The sequence below is a fragment of the Falco peregrinus genome, chromosome 7, assembly GCF_023634155.1.
Source record: "Falco peregrinus isolate bFalPer1 chromosome 7, bFalPer1.pri, whole genome shotgun sequence".
NCBI lineage: Eukaryota > Metazoa > Chordata > Aves > Falconiformes > Falconidae > Falco > Falco peregrinus.
The window spans coordinates 52,092,794-52,119,733 of NC_073727.1; the positions used below are offsets into that span (position 1 = coordinate 52,092,794).

The 26,940-nt window shown below is 36.5% G+C and overlaps 1 protein-coding gene across 1 annotated transcript in view; it reads right to left on the bottom strand.

Moving 5' to 3' along the window:
- PDE10A (phosphodiesterase 10A) overlaps nucleotides 1-26,940 on the bottom strand; it is a 194,356-nt gene that overhangs the window by 18,665 nt on the left and 148,751 nt on the right. Inside the window, exons 8-19 of the mRNA XM_005230878.4 lie at nucleotides 26,020-26,070; nucleotides 24,041-24,099; nucleotides 21,747-21,798; nucleotides 18,057-18,199; nucleotides 15,772-15,864; nucleotides 14,959-15,145; nucleotides 13,361-13,503; nucleotides 11,258-11,341; nucleotides 9,404-9,554; nucleotides 6,159-6,314; nucleotides 2,721-2,893; nucleotides 606-717 (exon numbers count right to left, since the gene is read on the bottom strand). Of these exons, the coding sequence (XP_005230935.3) occupies nucleotides 606-717; nucleotides 2,721-2,893; nucleotides 6,159-6,314; nucleotides 9,404-9,554; nucleotides 11,258-11,341; nucleotides 13,361-13,503; nucleotides 14,959-15,145; nucleotides 15,772-15,864; nucleotides 18,057-18,199; nucleotides 21,747-21,798; nucleotides 24,041-24,099; nucleotides 26,020-26,070 (1,404 nt within the window). The remainder of the gene's footprint in view (nucleotides 1-605; nucleotides 718-2,720; nucleotides 2,894-6,158; nucleotides 6,315-9,403; nucleotides 9,555-11,257; nucleotides 11,342-13,360; nucleotides 13,504-14,958; nucleotides 15,146-15,771; nucleotides 15,865-18,056; nucleotides 18,200-21,746; nucleotides 21,799-24,040; nucleotides 24,100-26,019; nucleotides 26,071-26,940) is intronic.

Consider the following 26,940-nt stretch of genomic DNA (forward strand, 5'->3'; position numbering starts at 1 on the left):
GCACATAACAGAAAAGAGCAACACTTTATGATACATGTGTGCAATAGTAGCTCTGAAAATACAGCACATCTTTTACAACTGCATACTTGAACTCTGCAACGCTGTCAGAATTTATTCTTTATCCCTAAAATAGTCACTTCCACTTTACAAATGATCAGATAAGGAAATTGTAAGGTTTGTCATATTTGCTTTAGCATTTCCTAGACACATACTACAGCTTCACAAGTGTGTTTCAAGGCAAGTGACATGGAAGCTGGTTTCATATTTTGAATTTTAGAAACAAACAGATCCTTTACAAAACTACAGCTAGTGACTCAAAAAGCCTTACAGATTTTCTTCTGTGTTCCATTGCTTGATCATTTTATATTAGGGCATACTTTTTAAATTCATCTTTAACAGAGAGAAGAAACATTGCCTGACAATTGGGAATCTAACTCAGCTCTTTAAATAGCTTCAGAGTAAACAACAATAAATGTGCATGCATCAATGAACATTCTTTAAAACAAGCATGCTAAGATACTGATTGAAAAATACTTTTCTTCTTCTTCTTCTTCTTCCTGGATGCTTCCATTTATAAAGATAGTAAGCAAAAGAAACACACATACCTCAGCCCAGAATTCCGCATATATATCATTGGCCGTCAGTCTGGTAACCGGCCACAACTTTGTTACAGAACACAGATCACAAGCTGTCATCATCAGACCAATCACTCTGTCTCTAAAATAAAATAACATTAAATTGTGAGTTAAATTGGTAAAGAATTAATGAACACACTGCAAAGTTTTTACTTGCCCTTCCTCAGTTCAATCAGCAGTAAAGTACCTATAATACAAAATTTCCTCCACTTTGCTTGTTTCTTCCTCGCTTGTTTATGATTCATTGGTAAAGCATCACACAAATGGTATATTATAATCCCTGTAGTATTCCCTGCATTGTTTGCAGCCAGAGTTCACTGACCACCCTCTGCACAATCGCATTCACAGAAAAGCACGCAAGAGTCTCTGCATTGTTAAAACACTCACACACCCCTCCTTCATTTTCTGAAAATACAGTACAAGTCTATAAAAAGAAAGACAGCATATCCTGTTGTTGGATTTCTTTCTGTTCTTTAAAAGAGAGAAACACATGCTCAAAAAAAGAGGAAAAACTAGTCCTGAGACTGCCTCAAGGTACTGTCATTGCTTTGTTGGAATGAATTCTAACCCTGACAGAACAAGAATCCTACACGTAACTCTGTCCTACACAGCAACGAATCTGCTCACAGAATAACTGAACAGTATCAGTGGGCTTATAACCATTATTAGCATAAGGCACACACACACAAAAATCTTATTTAAACAGTTTTCTAGCACTTATCTACCACCCCAAACCTATGGTTTATGAATCTAAGTTTTATAAAGAAAACTGGCCAATTCAATGAATGAATTCATGTGTTTTCCACCCAGTGAAGGACTTAAGATGACACTTAAGGTCACCTGCATCTTTGTTAATAATGCCTACTGCATGAAAAAACCATACAGCTTGCTAACTTGCATGCCAGGGTGATGCCAGTCATTACAACTGTACCAACAGACAAATATACCAGGGAAAACACACAATATAACCAATAGGTAAATGGCAAAGTGCAATTCCCCTGAAACAAGAAAGAGGATTCACCAGCCATGTAAGGGCCAAATCTAGCATTGCATTGCATGTACAGACACCAGTTAGAAGCCTTGGATTTTTTAGCCACATTACAAACTGATGTCCTCTCTTCAGGCAGGAGGCTTTGCACTGAAAATGCTCTGAGGGCAGGTAAGATTAAAAAAAATAATAAACAGAATAGAATATTCAATCACACACTAAATAGTTGTTTAAATTTTACAAACACAAAATTCAAGTTTCCCAGTAAACTTCATCCTGAGCTTATCAGGAGTTACTATATCTTTGGGTTTTTTAAGATGCTGAAGTTTATTCAAGACTGAGAAGCTTCAGTTCCATACTGGGAAATAGGCTTTTAAAAACTGCCCTTCATACAGTGTTGCAATAATTGATTCAAAACTACTGGCAAAAACCTGTAAAACTCCTCATAAAGAAGACCCAAGTATCAAAGATCCTTTTGAAAAGAAATCAGAATCATGACTCAATATTTTCCCATAATACCTCTCTAATTTTTCACTTCATTACATTAATGACAAGATCCACTTTAAATAAGCTCTGAATGGCTGCATGAACACTTTAATGTAGCCTGTTATGAGCCACATCTCTCATCCAGGGTGCACCGTGTTTTGCTTATATGGACAAAGAAAGTAATGTATTAATGAATATATGCACTTCTACTTTTTAAAAAAAACTTAGAGTTATCTTAATTCAGAAAGGTTGGGGTCTGACTAGAATTCTTTCCAAAAAAAAGCATGTGAAAGAATAAAAAAATACTGACATAAAAATAAAACTAAGTACTTATTCCACTATACCTTTTTCCCCACCACGTAACTTCCTGTGCACTAACTTTCCTCTGTAGTTGATCTGTCACTGAATTGTGCAGATGACATCCAAAAGGCAGTGACATGCAATATAACCCAATAGAAATTACTGTTACATACTTGGGATTCCACACACAGCTGGACTTCAAAGTTTCATATGTAAGAAAATTACCATTTACACAGAGGTTTTTTGCAAAAATGAGGTTTTTCTTTCTGGAATTAATGCTATAGTGAACTAATACTGGTTTGCTGCTTTACCTGTGTGCTTGATTCTTAAGGTTTAATGCTCCCGTCTGATGCAGCTCTTCAAGCTGTTTTCTATTTCCAAAATACAGGGCAAGGTCTGTGGCAATGATGGCTTTCCGGATGATCTCAAGTACTTGCTCATATTCACTGGAGCTCAGATTGGAGAAGACATTGTGCCCTTCCAGCTATGAAAAAGTAAAAAACCAATAAAAAGCACAAGCTCTAATTTTGAGATGATTGTAGTCCTTACGTCACCAGACAGGTTACAACGGTTTTACAGCCCAATGACAACTTTTGTTGCAAATTCAAATGCTAACAGCCTGAAATTCCCATTTTCATCTTTCCTTTTCAAATACCATCATGAAACCTATGACAGACGCTGATTTAGTTTTGGAACTGCTCCTTCTGAAGCCTAAAGGTATTATGAGAAAAAAATGCTAGCTGCTGCTTCTTTGATTTATAAGCACTAAAGACACAGCATTTCTAGACAGTTTTAGCTTGGGAACTTGTGATTCTATCCTGATCCAGAGCACTGCATTGCCAAGTTGGCAAACTGAGTATCTGATTCACTCTGAAGTACAATTTTGATCCTCCATAACATAATACGAATAAGGAAATATCCAAGTTAAAGTACTAAAACGATTTTGTTTTCACAGTGTTCCAAATGAAATGTGCCTGAAATTGCTGCATTTACTGATACAATTTTCTCTATAGAAATAAAGTTAATTACAGTATTTTAAGGTATATGAACATTTAGGGGAAAAAGCTGCTTTGTTCAACCATGAGTTGACTGACTCACAAATTAAAGACAATGGTTTCCGCTACGAACACTCTGGCAACATGCCACTGTCATCCCTTTTTAATTTTCACTACGTTTTATTGCACATTTAACTGACAATATCCATGTACTGTGATCGCTCATGAAGCTATATCACATTTTGAAAAGTCGACACTATTTGCTGACTCTAAGGTCTGGAAAATGACTTGTCAAAAGTCTTACTACTGTTGAGAGGAAACAGAGAAAAATAAGAAAAAATAAGCCAGCCATGTCAAGGTGTGCACATTCACAAATAGGAAATATTATTAAAATATATCAAATGCAGATGTGTTTTGACATTTAATTGGCATTTGGACCAAAGCTCATAAAAAGTTTCTCTGGCTTTTGTCAAGCATTTACATAATTTGTTCAAAATAAATCCTCCGTGGTACAAACAGGCTTGGTTTCCTCTCACCATCTGGAACATAAACATCATTTTCCAACATTTTTACTTGGACAAGTAGATTTCTTGTGAATAATAAATAGAAAATACAATCCATCTATGTCTCAGTGCTCCTTTGACAAACCCCTAAGTCAAGAAAATGATGTTTGAACAAAAAAAGTTCAGAACAGTTTAACCCATCATCATCACTTTGGGAGCAGGGAATGACTACTACTACTTTTCATGATTTAGGGTTTTGGGGACCCTTTCCTTCCCAATATTGCTCCCTAATCCATGTGAACAGGCTATTTTGTCCTAATATTAAAATTATTCTGGATTCTATCCTTTAGGCTTTACAAGCTGCGCTATCAGAAAGACCACTGTGACAAATTCTGTTCATACTACTAAAGAAGACATATTCTGTGAAGTACTGGCAGAAGCTGCCATTTCTGAGCATGTCACTTGGGCTTTTGAGTAGTACATACAAAGTACAGCTCCTAAGATTTTATTTTTTCCCTGCTGAGCTAAAGTTAGTGAATAGAATCCTCTGTATTTGCAAGTATGGTAAACTGCAGGTGGATAAGCAAAGTAGCTATAAAGTTTCAAGCAGTGAAAAGTACCACAGGTTACTAACTTAAAGTTAAAACTCATTGAGATAAAGCCTAAACAGTCTAACAGTCTGGTGGGCTGGTTGGCTTTTTTTTCTTTTTTCTTTTTTTTTTTTTTTTTTTTTTTTTAACAGTACAGGAATTTAGTAAGGCTTTTTGATTCAAACAGAAAACAGCAAGTCCAAAAGGCTGCTCTAATCTGTCTTGCTGCTAATTACCACCATGGGCACTTGGTAGCCAGTGTCTGAATCCAGTCTACAGCCCTGACTCCCTATCTCCCTTTCCTCACTCACACTGATGCCAAGGCTAGGAGGTAGCAGGGAAGAAAAAGGGTTCCCTGCCTTCTTGGCAAATGGGACTTTCACTGATTACAACATTTCTGCAGGAAAAACACAAAATGTGTTTTGAAGAATGACTGAAGTCTACTTCATGTAGCCATAGAGGGAAAGGGAAGTGTTAATGGCTGAGGAACTTGCTCACTGTGCACATACTCACACAAAGAATGAATACTAAAAATCTAATGCCATACCACCACTGAAGGATTCAGTTACACCCTCCTACATGAAGGAGCATTCAGAGATAAAGTTTCCATTCTGTGATGAAATGTACAAGATACCTAAACCCATAACCACAAGGTGTACTTCTGAATGCAATACAGAATATGTATTTTTCCTAAAAGGTGATTAGGTATTTAAGAAAATAAATATCTTCCCCCTGAAAGACCAGAAAGAAAGAAAAGTTAACAACAAATAGTGGCACAGTAGCATGGTAAGGCTGTGCATTGAGTGTGTGCATGGTAAACTAAAACCAGTGAGCACAAGTATGCTATGGACTGGCAGTGGTTTCACAGGTGAGAGTTCTCTCTTCTAATTGAGCATGAAAAAGTTTTCACTGATGAGAAAATATTTGTGTCTCAGTAGCACACTTGGGTTTCCCAAAATGTGCCTGCATGACTTCTTGTAGTTTTCTGTTAATTAAACATACAAACACTTTACCTTACATTAGGAGCTCTCTTTCACAGATTATTACCTCACTCAGTTTTTTTTTGAATTTCAAATTGCTGCATGACAAAAAACCACATTATAACATAATGAAAAAAGTTTAAACTTTTCATGCGTGCAAAATTAACATTGCCTCTTTCATGCCACACATTTAATGTCTGCGGAATTTATTACAGCAGGTTTTCAAGCTTCTCATGCAAACTTTTGCCAGCACTTGAGTTTTCATTCACAATTTCAGGCTGGCTGTAGACTTTGCTGAAGGACACTATGCCAGAAATACCTAAATGAGAAACTGATTTTTCATTTTCAAAGTTCCTGTTCCGTATGGTCATAGGAAAAAACATCACTGAGCCAGAAGCCAAAAGCTCCAAAGGAAGGCCATAAGCAAACACCTTCAAATACACAATTTTTTTTTTTATAACATAAAGATTTGGGAAGGCTATCTTTTGCACTATTATTGAATGCTTGGCTTGCTAAATATGAAACATGACTTGCTGTAATAAATCATCCACTCTTCTAAATGAGCACTACAATCCAGAAATTAAATCAATCATGCTTCAGAAAATCTATTGGGTAATGATGTGACTCGTATTTCCACCACGGGATTCTACTGCACAGAAGATACAATTTCAGTAATCCTACCTGCAGGATGGACACTGTCTGAGAGAAGTGGTGCTGTTCCATCGTTGATGTGGAATAGAGAGCAGCCAAGGGGTGATCAAACTTCTGAAGATAGCTGTTACTGTAGCCTCTGTGATCCAGGTCATGACACAGGCATGCAACTAAAAGACCTTTTCGCTACCAAAAAAAAAAAAAAAAAAGATAAACATGAAAAGTAAGATGTATTTCCTGCCCCTAGATGTCACTCTTTTGCCAAAATACTGTAAAAGTTGCACTATGCTTTCATTACCTTCAAAAAACACATGGAGAAACATCCCTAAAATTGCAAGAAACACAAAAGTGAGGACGTGCTGAATTAAAATTCTCAGTTCAGTTGTAAGCCAAACCTTTTATATATTATGAATTTAAAAAACGTTGTTACACAATCGTATACTATTAGAGGGATTCTGCTTCACGAAGAAAGCTGAGTTTTAAAGAGTTTGGTCATCCACTGATTCCTTACTGTGTTTATTAACAAAAAAAAAAAACAAAACAAAACCAAAAACCAACAAACAAACAAAAAAAAATATGCAGTTATTGAGAGAGGAAATACATAAGATGTATGATCCCCTTGTCAAGGCAGCTGCACTGAAGTCTAACTGAAGTCTGATGCTAGACCTGCCTCTGCAACACTCCTCAAAGACACTGACCAAGTCTCCTAGGTGAAAATTTTCCTTGGAAGTCACTAATGTGAGCCACAGAAATGCTGGACAACAGCAACTGCAAACAAGGTAAGAAGGTAACTGATGTTTTTATCTAATTAACTCTTTAATATCCTGAAGAAAGCGAGTCACTGAAATCTCTCTTTCAACACACAAACTGTGTGAACACTTGCAAAAGGTTGTCACACAGCAGATGTTTTTTGAAAACACATTCATTAATGGCTGTGAAGCAGTCACTGTCATTATAGATTTCACAGCTCTGTCTTATAGTTCGTTCTGATGAGTGTTCAGTAAACAAGGATAAAGCTATAAAATTAAGCAGAAAAAGAATACTGATTAACCACATATTAAGTGAGCAACATCCAATCTGTCTACTGTACTGAGGCACACGATTCTGTGGAAAAATAGCAAACCATGATGTAACTAAAGATTTTATCACAAGCTTACAATATATAGAATTAAGATTGTAGCAACCCTAACCGTAATTCTGATTTTGAGACCCTGAGACTTTCACTTTTATTTTTAATGATATCTTTCCAATATTGCATCTTGTGAAATGCATTTTTTTTAAAAGCATGTAATAAAACAGATGATGCAGCAGCACACATCCACACAGCAGAAGTGCACCCTTCGTAACATAACACACAACATTACTTGAAGTGCAGTAACAGCTGTAGGAAGCTGGTATCCCCTTTTCCTTACCATCAGGAGGGGAAGTTGTGTAATGAATAGGCTTGAAAAACAGTCTCTGAGCAAAAGAAAGATGAATGTCAGTGTTCTTTGTGCTACGTGTTAGATCTAGTGGGCATAAGCTTTTGTGTCCTTCCCCCCAAAGTTTAACTCTTCTGTTGCATCCTTTACAACCCGCGTATTTCCAGCCTTACAATTCTCATCAGTCTGCCCCTTGTACCAGACGATTCTCTTTGTCTAGCTCACCCCAGCCTCCATGTCCCGGAAATTCATTCATGTCTCACTTCTTCAGGATTACACAATGCCTAAACCCAGCACTCTTGACCTTGTATCCATTGTCCCTGCTTGGATCCCAAATCTTTGACCACTGCCAACTGCTGGACCTATTTGTCTCTAGACCAGAGTCCACTTTACAGTGTTTCATACTTCTCTTCCCATCTTCAAGTCTAGGTGTTCATGTCATCAGCCCTCACCTGAGACCAGCCCATTCTAGTTCCCAAAACTTTCGTTCAGCAGTTTCCTGTATTCTTGCTGGATTCACCTCCAGTCTCAAGAAAGGTGACTGCTAGGAAGAGCTGGAACACAGACTGTGATAAGGCATCCAAACAGGTGAAGGCTGGCTGGCGTTTGGCAAGGAACAGACTGATACCATCTCTCTTAACAGCTTCCTCTTTTGCTCTTTCTGTCTTTCTTGCTCTGCATCTCCCAAAAGATGAGGTTTACTATTTGGCTAATACTGAATGTTAACAGAACTCTAAATATTCCCTGAGTCTGCACTCCACAGATTTTTGTTGTTAAAGGAATACTGACTTTTTTTCTAACTTGCATAGCTTTGCCAACTTTCAGCATATGCCTGGCAAATGCCACCTTCCCCTTTTAGTGTCAGTTTTCAAGTCCCTGCTATACGGCAGAATAAACTTGACCTTTTTAAATGAAAGATTCCCAAATTTTATTTCACTCTCATACACCAAAAAAACCCTTGATTTCTCCTAGCACGTTTCTTTAAAAGACTCAAACAATTCGGGCTGAAATTTCCCCAAATGAATCAGCTGGAGGAAGTTACAGAGCTTCAGAAATTACAGCCCAAATGGCTAGTATTTGGCAAAGTTACACACAACTGAAAATAGGTTCTCCCAGTCAGAAGTTTCAGGTAGTATTAGTAATAGACAGCGCTCCCAGTTGCACCACCATAATTCAGAAAAAAAATAGTGACAGTTCTTCATAGTGTATATTAACATTTAATCATTCTAAGTCTTTCATTTTATTACTACAACTTTTCAGTTGGTGATCTATTCAAAGATTTTTTTTTTCCCCTCGATTTCTTTAAACACCATGCATTTATCTTTAAAAAATATACACACATACTAAGGAAAAATGTTGTCCAATAAAAGTTAATCAGTAAATTAGAACATTTGGACAACTGTTTTCCTTACATCCTTTCTACTCTTCTCCCTTACTCACATATGTCAACCACCTCTGCAACCCTTGTCTGCCTATTCAGAATCTCTTCTAACCTCATAGGGTTCAAGATCCAGGGTGCTTCCCTCCCCTCAGTACAGACCTGACAGTTCGTTAAATAATTAAAGACTGACTGTAAGCAACCAGGGAGAACCTCAAAATATGGGCAAGGGCTTAGAGCAAATCTGTTACTCCTCCCCTTCAGTGGGCAGACCTGAGAAACATGAAGGAAACACTAGGAGTAGGAATCTGAATAATCCTCATTCCTCAGGCTTTCCACTCATACCCGTTCCTCTACAGGGACCTTTATGTATACTCTGCCCAAGCTGACAGCAAAATTCTAGCATAGAAAATGGACTTCTATGATGGCTGATACCTCTGACGAGGTCTAGTAACTGATGCAGTCATCTCACCTACCTCTAGGTCCGTGAAAAGCCCCTGGTTGTTCTGAAGTATGGCATACATGCAATGTGCAACGGTAACGGCATGCTTCCAGTTGTGGTAGGGCACACGGCGATAATTCTTCTTTACAGACATAGTAAATCGGCATAGCTTTTCAAGTTCAAAGCTAGAAAGAAATTAATTTGGTTAGAGACAAAAAATAAGAATGGAAAAATAACCAACAGAGGAGAAAAGATGCTCTTTGATTTAATCTTCTTGCTAGGATTGACTCTCCTTGCAGATGACTCATTGATTACAAGAGTCATTCAAGTTTTGGCAAGGACAGGGGAGCGTGGATACCTGATAATGCTCTTCGTTTGGTTCGTGGAGTTCTGGAACACAAGTGAAGCTACGCAGCTCAGGCAACACAATTACACAACCTTGCCTGATCCCAGAAACTTGAAGTGTGGTTTCTTTAATTCATTATCTATTCAACTTGCCAAGTAGGGAAACTGCATCTAATGGAAAATCTGAAAACTTTGTTTGTGATCAGAACAGAAAATCAGGGTTTTTGAAGCAAATGACACAGAGGAAATTTAAAATTTAAATTAAAATTTCAGTCAAATGCCAAAAGTGTAAGTTGTTTTGAATAAAAGAAGTTGAGATGCTCCATATCGACATTGTAAAAAGAAGAAGATTTTACTTTTTCCAAGACTTCAAGATTTTTTTCCAGTTTGGCTAAATGAACAGAAATCCACATTTCACTGTTTCTTCCTTTTTCAAACAATATTTTGTTAAGTACTGCCATCCATGAAAATCTCCAAATCTATAGCATTTATGGGATTATTTCTTAAAGATTTTTATATTTTTTTCTATTAATATAGACAAGCAAAAAGAATTTATGATCAAGAATATTTTCACTAAGGTAATAATAAAAAGCAGTAATAAAGTAACAGTGATGTTTGGCTTATGTGCTTTTCAAAACCACCTCTTGAGAGAGTTCATACTCAATAGTACCAAAGCTCTGCACAATCTTTAACAGACTTTACCTACCTATGTTCCTTTGAAAGAAAAGCTGAATACTTATCATTTACAGATGAGAAATTCAGGCACAAATTATATATCTGGTAAAATTTTCTGAAGTACCTAATCTGAGCTGCCCAGGGTGAAAATGGAATATTACGCTTGCGCTCAGGACTGAACTGAAGATGCCAGAGTCTCAAGTCACGGACTTTTTCCCTCATAAACAGATCACTTTTCCTTATTTTCAGTTTTTCCTTTGTTACTGTGGTTTGACTTTTTTTAAGTTCCATGTTTTGATAATTTCTTGGGTATCTCAGGGAAGCGTTATTAATGTTCTAGTTTTGCAGTCTATGTGGGCTGAGAAAACAGTGTTTAATGTCTCTGACCTATATATAAAAATGTAAACACATCTAATGTATGGAGCCAGCTAGATAGAAAAACATATTCCTATGTGTGCTGAGCAAGGTTATTATTATTCTTAGCCTTAGTCTGACATCAGTAAAAATGGAGGCATATTGTCTTTCAAAAAAAGCTTTAGGCTTTTTTTTTTAATTAATATCTTCACCATCTTCTGTCTGAAAAGCAATCTCACCTCAGAACTAAACAATACTTTTATATATTGAAAGGACAACTGTGTGGATGATATCATGAGTTCTTTTGCCTGGCCATTCCGAAATTATATTAACTGAAGACCAAGAAGCTGGGACAGGAAACCAAAGCTGCTTATTACAGCCCTGTACAGACCAGACATAGTGAATAAACTCCAAAGAAAATAAGATCTTGAATTAGAAAATAATGATCTCAAAATCTTCTAATAAACAAACACATAAAGAAAAGAATTAAAGCAATAAATTATGTACTTCATACCAGGCTGTCCCACAGGACTGATGAACCATGTAGACAAAAATGGCAGGCCAGACATCCTCGTAGGGACTGATATCAAAGTGGTATCTAAGAAGACAGTTTCAGTTTAGTAAGGGCAAACACCTTCTCATCCTTACCAAAAGCAAGTGAAAATGAGTAGGTAATGCGTAACTGACAGCACTCACTTCTTTCTGAATACACACCGAAAACTGACTTTACAGGCTATATTCTCCAGCAATGTCAGTTAATGTATCTCCACATAGAATCATGGAATCATTTATGTTGGAAAAGATCCCAAAGATCATTGAGTCCAACCGTTACCCTTTGGCTTTCTTCAGTTAATAGAAACATAAACCTTTATTTAAGAATCCATTGCTTAAACAACGTACAAAAATCTTTGTTCAGGGATGATGAGAGTTTTACAGGCATTTCTAAAATATTTCAGACTTTTGTCGCAGGAATTGTAAAGATGGTGGTTTTAATAATATATTTACCGGCTTTTTTTGAATAATTTCTATCATTAATTCAGTGAGACTTGCTCTAATTTTGATAGAGAGGGGGGAAAAAAAATATCAACTTTTATTGACTAATAGAAATTGAGTCCAAAATTCAAACCCCAAACATTTCATACTGCATTTTTTTCTGTTTCATTAGCTGAGGGCTTCTCCCCTCTCCCAACATCAACATTTAGGCCTAATATTAGGGACCCACTCAGCAGAACTGTTTGTCCTTCAATTATTAATTAACCCCTTTCCCTGCACCTGCTGCGCTGCAAGTCTTCTATTTACTTTCCATTGAACCCAGCTAAACGCTTGCACATACGTGGCATACTGAACAGCACAGCAGGTGCAGGAGAGCTGAAGGTAGCTGAACTGCTTGGAAAATGGTTAAATGTATTCGGATTGCCTGAACTAAAGGATGTTAATATAATTTAAAATGAAATCTGTCATATTTGCAAGAAAAAGTATTTTTTGCTGAGGAGGTGGATTATATAATATCTAAAAAAGCACAAGAAATTGTATTGCAAAGAATAAGCTTTATTAGGGTGTAATCCTGCAAGCTGCTAATACTTCGGCGTTCAAGCAAATCACTTCAGCATGTAATGAACTCTAACTGTATCCCGTCCCTGTTAAGCATACACTTGCATACTTTGCTCACTCACAGCTACAACATTCGGTGCCTAACAGAAGCGAGCAAGCTCCGGAGACTACATTCACAAAGACAACTTAGATTTTGTGACTCTATATCACAGAGTTCTGACTTTAGGCACCTGGTCACTACAGTGTAATTTATTGTCCTGGGCCAGAAACAGTGACTGAAAATGAGATGACTCCTTGTGTGAGCGCTGAGTGGGGACTGACTGATAAAATACACGTAGAGGTATGTCTTCAGCACATAGCAGATCCTCGAGAGCTGAAAGTAACTAAATTATTTCAGAGAAAGCCTAAGAGGCTGTATGGGATGTCCTCATCCAAATTAAGGCTGCAGCTCTAAACTGTAGCACTTGGGATTTATAACCTTAAATTATCTTTGGAAGTGTAGAGATTTGTATCCATTTTCCCCTCCTTCAAGAAACACAAGCAGATGCGCAACACATGCACACTAAAAAAACCCCCAACCAAACAAAAAACCCCAACGCCCAACCCAAAACTGAAACACACTACCCAGAAAATCCCAGGAACGAGCTGAATCTTTTATTCTAAAACATATACAAGGGGATGAGATCATGCATTTGGTATTAATTACTGATGTTCCAGCTCATCCTCCTCTCTGGCTCTGAAATGTTGGTGACTTGGGACTATCAGAAAGCAAGCTCATCTCCACCATCCTTAGATATAAACTAATGCTTAAACCAACTACTGTAGCTACCCATGCCTGAGGATAGGTATTATTTTACATCTTCGATTTATAAATTTTGTTCACAGGTCACCGAGTATAAGTAAGTATAAGAAAGCCAGAGATAAACCCCTATGATTTTGGGACAGTTCAATAATAAAAGTGCTTCCTACAAAGCTCCACTACAGCTAGGGGAAAGAAAAAAGACACATCATCTTTTCCACAGAATGACACAAGGTGCCAACGTCGCTACATGAGAAAAATACTTACAGTTCAATTTCTTTATAAATATGTGGAGGCAGTGTACAGTGCATGAGATTTTGCCACTCTTCTGCTGTACAAACACTGTGGTAGGATAGCTTCTCCATTGTTACACGGTAAATACACTCTGAATGGCGAATTCTGTGGTACATCTGAAAAAGGGAAGTCATTCATTAATGTAAAATTTTAATAAAGGAAGAAACATTTCTTTCTTGTATTCAAGCAATTAGTCTGAAAATACACATCTGCAAAATCGTTAGTGCTTTTGGCTGCTCATCTTCACACATTAGAAAAGTGATGGATTATATGAAATTCAGTACTTCTGGAAAACAGGGCCTTTATCACATCATTCGGCATCTACTCACTTGGGTAAACATCTAAGGCTTGGCTGATCTTTCACTGCATCTAAGCTCGTCCAAAAAAAAAATAAAAAATCAAAGCTCAGGCGTTAGAAACAGAGCTCAGTCCCTTGCAGCATGCTAACAGAAAGAAAACTGGTAATGGCACAATTCATATTTTATGCCACTGCATGAATTCAGTCATTAATTGGTACAAATAACTGCTACCTAGGCACAGTAAAAAGTATATGAGACGTTTATCATACCTACATTACTATGCAATAACTGTGAAAAATAAGTACAGTTAATTATTGAGATGTTCAGATAGCAATTGCAGACATGGCATGGTTTGTAAAGTGAGGACACAACAATTTTAATAGCAAAGATAATCCTCTGGAGCAGTATGCCCTGAGTGGCGACATTTGCCATCTAAAAAGAGTGAACTCACACATACTTGAGTGATTGCATGGTCCCAAGTTTCATTTTTATGCAGGCCTTTCTACTTGCCTTGAGTCATGTGGAGCAAGTTTAAGTAATTGTTAGTAAAATTTGCTGCCCCAGTATATCGACAGTATAATGTTGGTAAAATGGCTTAATGTAAATCACCAAGCTTAACTGGCATTGTGTTGTATCTTACTTGTCATGAATATGACACATTTCTTCTGCATTGCATTTTTCTTTCATTTATTGCATTTTTATGCTTATGTAGTAATGATCGTTAAATTGCTTACACTTCATACAAGAATAGTAATTTTTGTGATGATAAATGGTATGAAAACAAAAATAGCTATTCACTCTTACCTAGAGGTATGGACAACTATGAGTACATAGCACAGCATATAAATGTATAAATTGATGTCTTTGAATATTAAATGTACGGAATAGAGAGAAAACATAACATCTCCATCCCCCAGCTAAAATTGTAAAGCATGTGATCTGAATTTATAAAAATAGATAAGAATTTTAATTTCTAAAGGAAAAGAGAAGACAGACAGGTATCATTCACATTTCAGAGCTTGCTCTCTCAGTTTAGCTACAAGAAATTGATGTATCCAGGCTACAATTATTTCAGAAAGCATCAAATGTTTCCTTATCATTCTCTGGAAATACAATTATTCAGCAAAGAATTCAATGATTTCTGTTTCCTTGTTAATTCAATGGAACAAACTTATGAATCGTTTTAATAACGTAGAACATCAAAATCCTTAAGTAGGATTTCAAGTCTTCCCATTATAACCAATAGCTTACAAAAATTTAAATAAAACTTACATTAGCACAGTGTAAGGCTAAAGCACAAAAGACTGCAAACATTTTAAAGTTGTTCTCATCAGTTTTAGAGAAGGCACTTCCACTTATTTTGTTCACCATCTGCACAACACCTATTACACTTCCACGGCTTACAATAGGCATGCACAGGATATTTCTGGTTGTGTAGCCTGTGTAGAGGTCTACTTCTCTGCAGAGCCAGAAAAGAGAAAGGAAAAAAAGAAAATAGTTAATGTTATCAATTAATATCTATTCCTTGACTCTCAGAAATGTTGATCCACAATATACAAAATGGTTTTAAAGTACATGTAATTCGTATCTGCAGAAGTTCACCTCCAGAGCTCTGAAATATTTCCATCTACTGTGTCATATTAAGATAGAATTTTATAATCCTTTAAGTCTCCATTTTTAAGATAAAGAATGAATACTTCCTCAAATGTACAGTCAGTTGACTTATAAAATCAAGGAATATATTCAGGTACTTAAGCATGGTATTTGCTAGTGAACACTTTTTTTTTCTCCCCTGAAACTAATCGGATTGGAGGGAGGCTAAAAAAGAAAATCAGCAGCAGTCTACCTAACTGGGCAGAGTTCTGTAACAGGAAAAATAACTAGATTTTTCTCCATTATATTTATATTTGGTAAAAATAATACATTTTATTTGTATCTTAAAAATATCTCTGATGGCTGAAGTATTTAAATAGATAATAGGTTGTCTCCTCATCGGTGGATCACAGCTGCACAACTGCATCCTAATATGAAATCTAAGTAAAAGTTTTGGTGAGCTATCTTCCCTTCTCATGAACAAAATCCTACCTGTTAAAGCGTGGATCTGCATAGGCATCAGGGATGTTAAGGACTTCTCCTGTTCTTGCCACTTGACCAGCTATTCCTTTTTCTATAGAAAATCTGCAGAAAATAAAGATGTGCATAAGCCACAACATGATCTACCTGGAAAGATATTTTTCCAGTGGAGTCTGTCTTGGGCACAGCAAGGGATATTTGTTCACAACCAGCGTCAGTTCAATGCTTTTAGGAGAAAAACCTTATAAGAGAATAACTAATAGTAAGTAATAAAATACAAAAGCACATACTAACAGATACTTTTGAAAAGATTTTATATAACTACATAGTTTAATACAAAAAATGCCACAATATGACCATTTTAGTGACAAAAATGCAAAGTCTTCTATAACCCTGGGGGTTATGCCGAGTAAACATGACAGTTGTACAGAACCTGAGACTTGTGTTTACCTTTACAAGCTATCGAAATTATCATCACTTTTAGGTACTCATTGTTTCTTTAGACACATCATATGCAATATGGAGCTTGTTTCTTCAGGAAGGGCAGGTGGATTTGGTAAAATAAACTTGGAAAAAGACCAGTGGAGACTTCAAAGCTAAATATTATACACATTTGCCACGTACACCAGAATAATCATCTTGTTTCGTCTCATGAAACGCTAAAAGTGCCATGGTACAAACTGCACCCCTTAATCACCACAACAAAGTTAAACACAACAAATATATTCTGGAGCTAAATCAGAAAAAAAAATAAATATCTGTCTTGCAAGGAAATTTTTAATTCTTTGACATAGAACAAATTCTTGACATAAAACAGTTATGACATATAAGCACAAAAGAATTTGTGGAGAAAAATAAGTAGACAGGATCACATGTGGAACACTTTCAAATTTAAATGTACCCAGCTAGTATCCCGCCCCCACAGAAGTCAGTGACAAAGCTGACAGGATTTCACCCTGCACACCTGATTTTAAGTTTTTGGTTTTTTCTGCTGCTTCTTGTGATAGGTACATCACACCAACTTAAAGCTCCTTCCTGATTACTGACTGACTCAGTGTCGCTTTCTTACAGATATTTGAGTTGTACTTCTCTTTCAGTACACAGCACCTGAGAAATGGCTCACACCCTTGCACTCAAAGTCAACATTTCAGTAATTTTCATACAGAGAAGACAGAAAGATATAAGCAAGAAAAGCGATTAACAAGGAGTATGAAAGCGTATGTTAAAGCAAGCCACCTTCTTTAATTTACACCACCTCCTTGCTTGTCAGTATGTAAATTGCACCAATTTTTTGACTCCTTCCATTCTCATTTAGACAATGTAGTAAGTGGGAGTAAGTTTGTCTAAAGGAGTTCAAGTGAAGATATGAACCACACCTCGTATTGGCCCAGAACTTTAAAGTATGAGGAAATTAAAAAAAATCTGATAAAATCTATGCTAAGTATTTTAACAAAATTTTAGTGCAGAATATTAAGTTATACATTTCTTTCTTTTTACGAAGCTGCATGTTTAAAACCTGTGCGTGTCTTTGAAAATCTGTATCTACTAAGGATTCACAATTTTTGAAAAGTGGAAAACATTATAATGACTTTGTTGTTTTGCCTCTTTCATTAAAAAAATGTCTGTATGGGTAAAAATTATGTACTTGTGACACAAAGCAGAAATACATATCAATTTTAGACAGAGAACCCTATGTATTCATTACAAGTCCATATACATTTTCAAATTCACCACTTCAAGCATACTTCAAAATCACCACTATTTAAAAGTTTGAAAATACTCTAAATTCACATAAGAGTAAGTAAAACTAAATTACTGGACTTGAAGTTTTCAAAACCAATGATGAGTCCATACTAGATTCTACATATGCCTAATCCATCTGTAAGAAGTACAAATTGTGATTTCCTTGCTTTGGATGTGCTTGAATTGCACAAATTTCAATTCCTCTTGGGGAAAAAAAGTCCCATACTGGCAGACTACGGGTTAGGTGCACCTTTACCTGCACCTTTACCTACCTCAGAACACCTCTGTTTTTTCCCCAACATGATTTCCAAAAGGACCGCCTCCGGAAGACGGCATTTCCAGGAGTGACGTTATAGCTTCAGAGACGTTGTTTCGATGGCACTGCAATGTCATTCCCAGAAGTACTACCTTCTGGAGGCGGGTCCTGGTGGGAATGATATCACAGTATGACAAGTATTGTCAGGGTACCTGCAGATAGGCACAGAGACTGGGTAATAAAATGCCTGCACATCCATAGTTACAACGAAAATGCATTCTTCTGCTAGCACTCTTACCTTATTTCTTTGGTCTTCTTGAAGACAGGTTTCCCATCATTCTCTTCTCCAATATCAAAAAGGTCTGAATACAGCTCCTTATTTTTGTGGTCAACCTGGAAGAGTGCACACCTATCTGCATTCACCAGGTTTTTTGCATATATCTATAGACAAAAAATACCAAAACTAGAGTTAATGGTCATGAGTTAGATTACCTTCAGTCATTTATCTGATACAAACATAAGCCCCTAGAAGACAAAAGTTTTAAGGAATCATCCAGTATGAAAATCTGTTTAAGGGAGCATCCACCTTCACAGTAATCTTTAAAGATATAACTAAAAAGGAAAATGTGTCTTTTATTCAGTATTTTGTTGTAAATTACAGTGTTTCTCTCTTTGAGAAATGCAAGAATATCTTTAAAGGCTTGAATGTTTGCTAAAAGAAAAAAGGCTTTCCTACTACACTCTTTTTCAAGTACAAGGGATGCTTTTCAAAATGGTACCTTTCCTCCCTCTGCGTCTGGATATTATTCACCTTTACCTGATTTTATATAGATGGAATATAGCAAGACCTAAGAATATTTTTGGTTTTTTCTCTTTATCTTCCATGCAAATATATTGCTATTAAATATCCTACAAAAGAAGACATAACAGAGAGGCTAGTGTTTGTTTCTTAAAAAGCTAAATGCACCTGTAATACATAACAATGAACAAACAGGGACTATTGGAAGTGTCCTTATGGATTGCCCTGTGCAGCGGTCCAGGAAATGGCTGCAGCCTCCTGAAGCTGGGGACAGTTCTTGCACAAAAGCTGAGGCTTAATAGTTCTGCATGAACTAACAAAAGCCCACATGGCATCACCCACAGTCAAGACAGTACCATAGACTTGCACAGTCTCTTTCATGCTTTGAACCAACTAGTTTTATTGTAGCAAAACTAACTGCCAGCCAGTACTGATTGTCAGAACAGAATCTGGTCCCAGGAACACAGCAGCTCTTCACTGAAATGTTGCTCAGACATACAATGGACTTTCTGAGAACAAGAGGAAGAGCGAACCAAAGTTGAACAAGGATTACTGTGTTAACTTAAGATGCTGTATAGTCAGGTGCAAGGATCTGCTCTATCCAATTCAGATACATGTCCTATGTTTCTTACCTGTTCAGAAAGTATAGTAACTGCATGGTAGAGCATGATCTCAGGTGGATCTTGCTCAACTTTTTAAAATTGTATATAATAGCTATAACTACATCTTGGTGTGCAGGTCACATCTTAAGAATTCTCAAGACTTCCACATGGATGAATTAACTTCCCCCTCCTCCTCTCTTGTCTTTCAAAAATAAAAACAAAACCCTAAAATATTTCATTTCACACTAATGCAAAGAGATAAACATTAAACCTTGACAGAAAAAAACCTATGAGACTATAAACCATTAGTCGGGAGACTAATCCCATGCCATATGAGCTGTGAAATGGGGACTGCACAGAAATGATCTAGGCCAACTCTACAGAGCTTGGAGGGCCTTCCCGTACCAACAGAATCTATGGCTGGAAAGATTATGTCACTTTCTACTCCATTTTTGCTTCATCAGAGCAGTAGGATGTCAGGGAGACTGCAAGTTAAGAGGTAACTTTTGTGAAGTATTTCCCACTTTAGAGCATTAAGAAGTTCAAACATCTTGACCACTCGCACCATATTTTCCTTTGCTCAAACTGGAGTGAATGCAAACTGTGCCAAAAAGGACAAGGTGCTCAGTACATGCTTCTCTACACCTGTTCAGAAAGTGTATTACATTTCTTTATAAAATCAACAGCAAGGAGTCCTTCAATTTATACAATTAAATGTTTGTGTTCTAATTCACATGACTCAAGAACTTACCTTGATCATGACTCATGCTTTTCAAAAATAACTGTTTAAACACTACTAATTGAGTGAAAAATTTAATGGGATAAGAAAGTCTTACTTCTCTGAAGCCCTAGCTCAAATCCAGGTCAATGGCTGAAAGAGAGTATCAATACAAAAGGTATGTTCTGCACCATCAATATGAAGGCCAGCAACCACCTTTTGGGTAGCTTGCTAGTACTCAAATATATTGTAAGAAAATTTGCAAGACACTTTGAACTTCCGCTTCCCCTCCTTGTATTTATACTCAAAAACACCCTTATGCCACTAACTGAGTGATTTTAATGAAAATAAAAATCAAAAGAATGCTAAAATCCCTGTACTTTTTTCTTTATTATTACAGGAACAAATAAAACTTTAAATGCAATCACTAAAGGGTGAAGTAGTGAGGTGAAATTGAGTTCCACTCCTTCATCACTAAGAGACACAGAATAAGTCACATAACGATAAAAATCACGCTCCCATAAAATGGCAATAAATGTGCAAACATGTAATTTAATTAATTGGCCCAAGAAACAGTCAACTGCTACAGTTTATAAAGGAAGCTAAATATGAAACATCTACACAGGTTAAAATGCAGAATCGTGATGTAGACAAGTGTTGGAAAAGGAGATGAAAGAGTAAGCATATTTTACTGCCCATTGTGTTTTCCACCAGACCTCTCTTCATACGGAAGAACAGGAAAGAATATCAATATTTGTTCTTAATGCCATATGTTATATTACACGAGCTCTTTTAAATGTTAAGCTATTTTTAAGCAGTTCATTTAAATTGAAAAAGTCAATGTTCAGGAACGTGTCCTATGTGCAGAATTCTTGACTGTGTACTAACTAGACTAAGAAAAACACTGCAGAATATTTTCCATTACTAATTCAAGTTTCTAAATAAAACCACTTTAATGTTGTTTATATTCTAAGTTTGTTGTCTTTGAATAGTCTAGCCATGAATATAGCTTTGAAGATTGGAGTAAGTACCAGAGTACTGTTGGAGAGTAATTTTTTGTCTACACAAATTGAAACAATGGTATCACAGACCCGATTAAGATTTACATTCAGGAAAAAGAACTGCAGCATGCAAGCACAATGAATGTGCTTAAATCTAAATAGCAGAATTCATATATCAAACACTCAAAATGTGCTACGAACAACCAGTCCATATGTATTTGTAAACACTGTTCAGGAAATAATTCTGAATTCAAGCTTGATTCAGAAAATTATAATCTGTTTCTGAACTGTACTTCAAGCCATTGATTAGTTATTTCAATGGACTTGGCTTTAGTGTTTTTTTATAAAACACTGACTGACTCTGTCACTCTTGTTATTGGTGTAAATACTTCTGCAAAGCAAAAGGGATGTCATGACTTGCATATTGCATTCAGCAAATGGAACAAATGCCCTAGGAGTAATGTTTGATCTCTAGTCCTTCCTACAGACAATAACTTCCTCAGGAGTGTTTTGCAGCATGTAGCAAATAGAATTTATGAAAAAGGAATTAATACAACAAGTTGAAATAAAAACAGAAGCCTTTCTGTTACAATTTTTAAAGCTTCTCTAAAACACAGTAACTTTTTATTTCAGAGATCATCACGTTTCATCACTTATGAAAGCTGTGAAATGAAGTTGTGAGAATGAAAAAAAGCAAGCCGACCTTTGCCATCTTCTTCCATCCAGAGATGTTACTACTGTTTGTAATACATGTCCATTATAAACAGCTTCTATTTTTCAATGATGTAATGTCTTATTTCAAGGAAAGGAGAATGAAGGGCTTTAATAACTAAGACTAATAAACTTAGAAGTGAAAAAGACAACTTACCATTATATGTTCAAGTAGAGAATCTATTGCAACTATATTATCAAAATACGTTCTGCAGAGAAAGAGAAGTCAGTAAATATCGGCATTTAGTCAAACACTTCTCAAACGACTGTCCTGCACTCTTGTTTTAAAACCACTTAACAGTGGAGCCTGAATGGGTGAGGACAAACCTCTGTACCGTGAAAATCACCGACTGGCTTGCTATAGCACAAAGGAATTGAGAAATGGCCCTAGCTCTGTTCCTTTAATGACAATGACAGAATTGTAGAATATTCTCTATAATATGCAGAATTTTCTCTGTAGAAAGGAAAAGATCACCAAACATTGCCTACCATGGATTGAACAGGCTCTGCTGAGCAACACTAAAAATGTACCAAAATGCTTTGGCACCCTTTTCACACTCATCATTTTAAAAGGATGAGAAGTAAAAAGGAAAAGAAAAGCAATCCAAAAGATTTAAAAACAAAAAAAAAAAAGTTATTTCATTGCTAATAAGTATTATCTACATGATTTTAAAATATCTCATTAGGTTTGTGCTTAGAGGACTATGTATTGAGAACTAATGGAAACTATGTATTGCAGCTAAATTCACATCATATTATCCAACCTTTATCACTATTTAAAAGGCAACAATTTATAAAACTCTTCATGAGTCTTCTCTATCAATCCTGGTGTGACATGTTGAAGTTGCAGAAACAGACTGATCTTGTGACTTAAAAAAAATAAAAATAAAAAAATCTCAGTTTCAGAAGCAAAGTGGTAACTGTCCAAGGACAGTCAAGAACATTGAAAGATAAAGGTCAAACTTATTAGTAAAAGAAGTCTAAATCTTCCACATGCCAAGTCTTAATAACCCTCGGATTACAACGTTCCCAGCAGATAGAAAGATATTGTCCCGTGGCCTTGAACATATACACAGCTCAGTTCTGTTTGTGTCTAGTGGAAAGGAAACCTATAATACACTGCTCTTACATTGTCAGGGACATGAAGAGGTAAAGCACTGCATATAATGCTCTTTCTAAAATGTTACAGAACTGGTCCCGGTGACATTGCATACTAACAATTTCCTCACTGAATAGGAAACGCTCTTTCCATGTAAGGAAAAGGTACAGACCATTTCTAAGAGGAAACTAATTATTTTCTTGCTAGTGCAAGTCTTTACCTACATGAAGTGCATAAAGTTGCTATTAAATGATACCAAATTTTGTGGCTTAAAACATAGGGTTTCTTTTATGTTAATACTAAACAATTCTAGCAATTGATAATGCTGTATGAGAATTATATTCTTATAGACATACATACTAAATATTTGCAGTATTTATTATAATTTTTATCTTCAAAAATTAAAATAATTTCAAAGTTCTTTGAAACACTCTCACTACTATGTAACAAAAGTAAATTGCCAACCCATTAATTTGGGTAGATTAATCCAGAGATCTCTGGTAAAATAGCTCAGTACAGATGTTAGCAACATAAAAGCACTCTGGAAACGAACATAATTGTCAAGACACTGTAGTAAGTGGGTAGCTCTGGCAAGGGAATGATGAGAGAGCCCTTTAGGAGACACGCTCTGAACCTAAGCTGGAAAAAAAATAAAAGGTTATCCCTGAGGAAAAGAGCTAGGAAAAAATCTGGATGCAACCAGCTTGCCCGCTTGCAAGGAGTAGACTCCTCCCTGCGGTGTATCACTCCCCATTCCAGCTGGGTTGACTCCACTGCCTGCATTCCTGAGGAATGGCATAGGAATCTTGGACTCTCTCTAATCTCATCTGTTTGAGAATTGTTCATCAAGACCCACAGAAGTGTTTGTAACAGCAAAACTCCAAGACATTTCATTTGTCCACAGTATCATCAGTCTTTTGTGATGGACTTAGAAATTCTTCAACCAATTACTTCGATAACATACCATTAAGCACCCTTAACTGTGATTTACCAAAAGTAAACTTGGTTTGTCTTAATTTATTGGCTATCTCTTCTATTTAAATACGCAAATAACAACAACAGAGAAAAAAGGATGAAGGAAGAGTAGAACACCGAAGACACTAAACTGACTTTCCAAGTCTAAGCCCAAGCTTTCATACTCTTACTGTTTTCAAGTTAATCCTGCATTTACTGTGGTAAAAAATTAAAAGAAAACATACGACATGCAGTGACAGTCTTTGAAAATGAAAACAGAGCCTCCAGAAAATGCAGGGAAAGAATAATCGTGTGGTAGCCCAAAGAACCGTGGAAGAGCCATGTTAGAAAAACTCATCAAAATAAATTGATGAGATTATAGTGCAAATCACACTTACTTTGATACATCAAGCAAGAAGTCATTCAGTTCAGTCTGCTTGGCAAGGCCCCGGCACACCTAGAAGCACAAATCATGTTATCATTTGCTCCAGAAAAACAATGAAGTTAGAGGGATACTGAGGTTGCACAGCCTACCCCTTTAATTTGTACAAAAAAAATAAATAAATACCACTACTAGTATATACATATTTTACAGCACTGTATAAAATTAAAAGCTAGATTTGTGTGCTGGGCTTCAATCTTAGCTGTCTAGCTGCTGACTTAAAACTGTCAGTCAAATGCAAGTAACAGCTTATGTCTCTTTATAAATGTTAGTTGTTACATTTGTTCATGCTGCCTCAAAGGCTGCCACTGAGTGTGGTTATGAAACCAATTTAAAGACACCTCCTTATCCAGACCCTCAGCTCTTCTGAGAATGTTAAATATTTGGTTTGCTTTCTTCCTTACCTTACCTTTACCATTTTTTTCCAGGTTGCAAAGTAGCATGTAGACACAACTGAAGATTGACATCAGACAAGTTTAAGTAAGCTAAGTAGCAGATGACGCATGCTCAACTTTGAGAGAAATCAGCATGAATATGAACACAAAAAATAGTCTGCATACTACATTCTAGAAGCAAAGTATTAGATGAAGCTAGCTTTGAACTGTGTTTTTACTTCATCTAATTGCATACTTCATATCTAAAGTACAACTGTACACCTGTATGTTACTAGAGCAAGCACTGAGGTCAGTAAAAGAAAAGAAGCCTCTATTGCTGTACCTTTTACACAACAAAATATCACACAGAACTAGTAGTATCTTATCTGTCCAAAGCAGATATAAATAAGTATGCAAAACACGATGGCTATATACAGAAGCCTTACTCTTGCATATAATTAGGTAACTAGGTACATTGTCTTGATATACACTACTTGTTAAACCCCAGCTTTGAGTCTGGTAGGTACAGCCCAATGCCAGATCAAGACTCCTGCATTCTTCTCACACAAAAACTTGGGAAGGGCATGCTTTCTGCTTAGCAGAAAGGAGAGAAACAAAAGTGACCAATGGACAGGCTTAAACTAAACTCTCCGTTTTGTTTTGTTAGGTGTGAAAGACTTCTCAGTTAAAAAGAGAGTCATTGTTACAAAGTGAAGCTACAACAGCATACAATTGCATTTCTACCAGCCTACAATAGTCTACACCTGCTAATTCCGCCTAAATGTGCCAGGGTGAATGACCATTCCAGTGTCAATGACTTCCAGCACCAAGGTGGCAAATATTAGAAGCTAGAAAAGAAAAGCAGGAAGCTTTGTGCGAGTCTTCTGCCAAGTGTATGAAAGACACCTTGAACAAAAGAATGTCATGACCTCCCTCCTGTGAGTTGACAGAAGAAACTATTTTAGCATCTTCTGTGAGTTGATGGAATGTTTCATTACAGCATTACCACCTTCTATTAACTGAAGTAATAAAACCTATTAGCAAAGCTGCTGGGGTTTGCTAGAGCAGCGTGCACTGTGTGGAGCTTCATTTGGCACTCAACAAGGGACAGCACGAAGCATCCTTAGTGGGAGTAGTTACAGGACCACGAAGCAGCTAGCAAGTGCAGTTTAAAGTAGGCTTAGGCAGCAACACCTAATAATCTCAAAATGAATACCAAAAGCAGGAGGAAACCAACCAGTTGGTCTAGCAGGTGCCTTCTTACAAGAAAAAAAAAACTGCCAAGTTGCCATAATTCTGGTTTAACAATTATCTACTTTGTTAAAGGTTTTTTCCCTTAGTAAAAATACTGTTTAATTTATTTCATCCATGGTTGCAAGTGAGGAAAACTAGCTCCATGAACACCAAAAATGTTAGCGTGTTTTTCTCAGTTGCAGAGAAGGAGTTTGAATCAATGTTTTAGTAATGACCTCCACTTAAATTTGATCATAACCCATGTTCCTACTAATCAATTTCTGGCAGAATGGCTACACAATGAAAATGAAAAACCACCCACACTTACTTGTACTTGATGTATTGCTACTGAAGCCCATGCAAGATTTGCTGTTGCAACCTGAAATTAAAAAGTAGTAATTAACTCTGAGGAAACCTTGAAAACTGCACATCAGTTACGTGTTTGTTTTCTCTATCCAGCTGCCAAGTAACCGACAGCTGTTTTAGACAGGCAGGCAGTAACGATTTGTGGGAAGACAGTTATTTTGTGTAAGTCTCGGTATACTTGCAAGCGTTGCAATTTTAGTAAGGTACGTTCAGTCACCAAAATCAGTACCAACAAAATGCTTGTCAATGCTCTTCAGAAGCAGTATTGGGAACCCATCAGCTCAGAAGTACATCAAAACAAAAATCCCATAAGCCGAGGGCTTTAAAAATTACATTATGTACATTATTGAAAGACATCTGCCATAGAAATAAGATACCCCATTACATCTTCGCGGGGCTGTATCTCTTCAGCCACAGCTATTTCCAGCTGTAAACAGGCAGTTCCTTTCACTACCATTTTGGTTGGTGGCAGAAGAACCAGACCTGATCCCTCAGCTCAAGACTAATATTTCAAGTATGACAGTTTCCAGGCAACATTTCGAACAACTGTCTCTTAAACTGCAGTTAACTAAGATGTGCTACCATGCATAATCTCCTGTCCTTGACACACAGGAGCTTTATAGGAACAGAGGACAGAAGTACAAAAGGTCTGCCGCTGCATACCCTCCTAAGGTTATATATACATTTTTTAAGCAGAACACACTTTACACATTTTATAAAAACTGCTAATGGTATCCAAAGGCTTTCTGAAACCTGAAAATTAAAAGACTGCTTTAGAACACCCAGAAAGTTACCTTAAAACATTTTTAGTTTACTGATAAAATACTTTTATTTAGCAGTTAATCTTTTCCAAGTAGAACATTCATGAACTTCAGTTACAGAA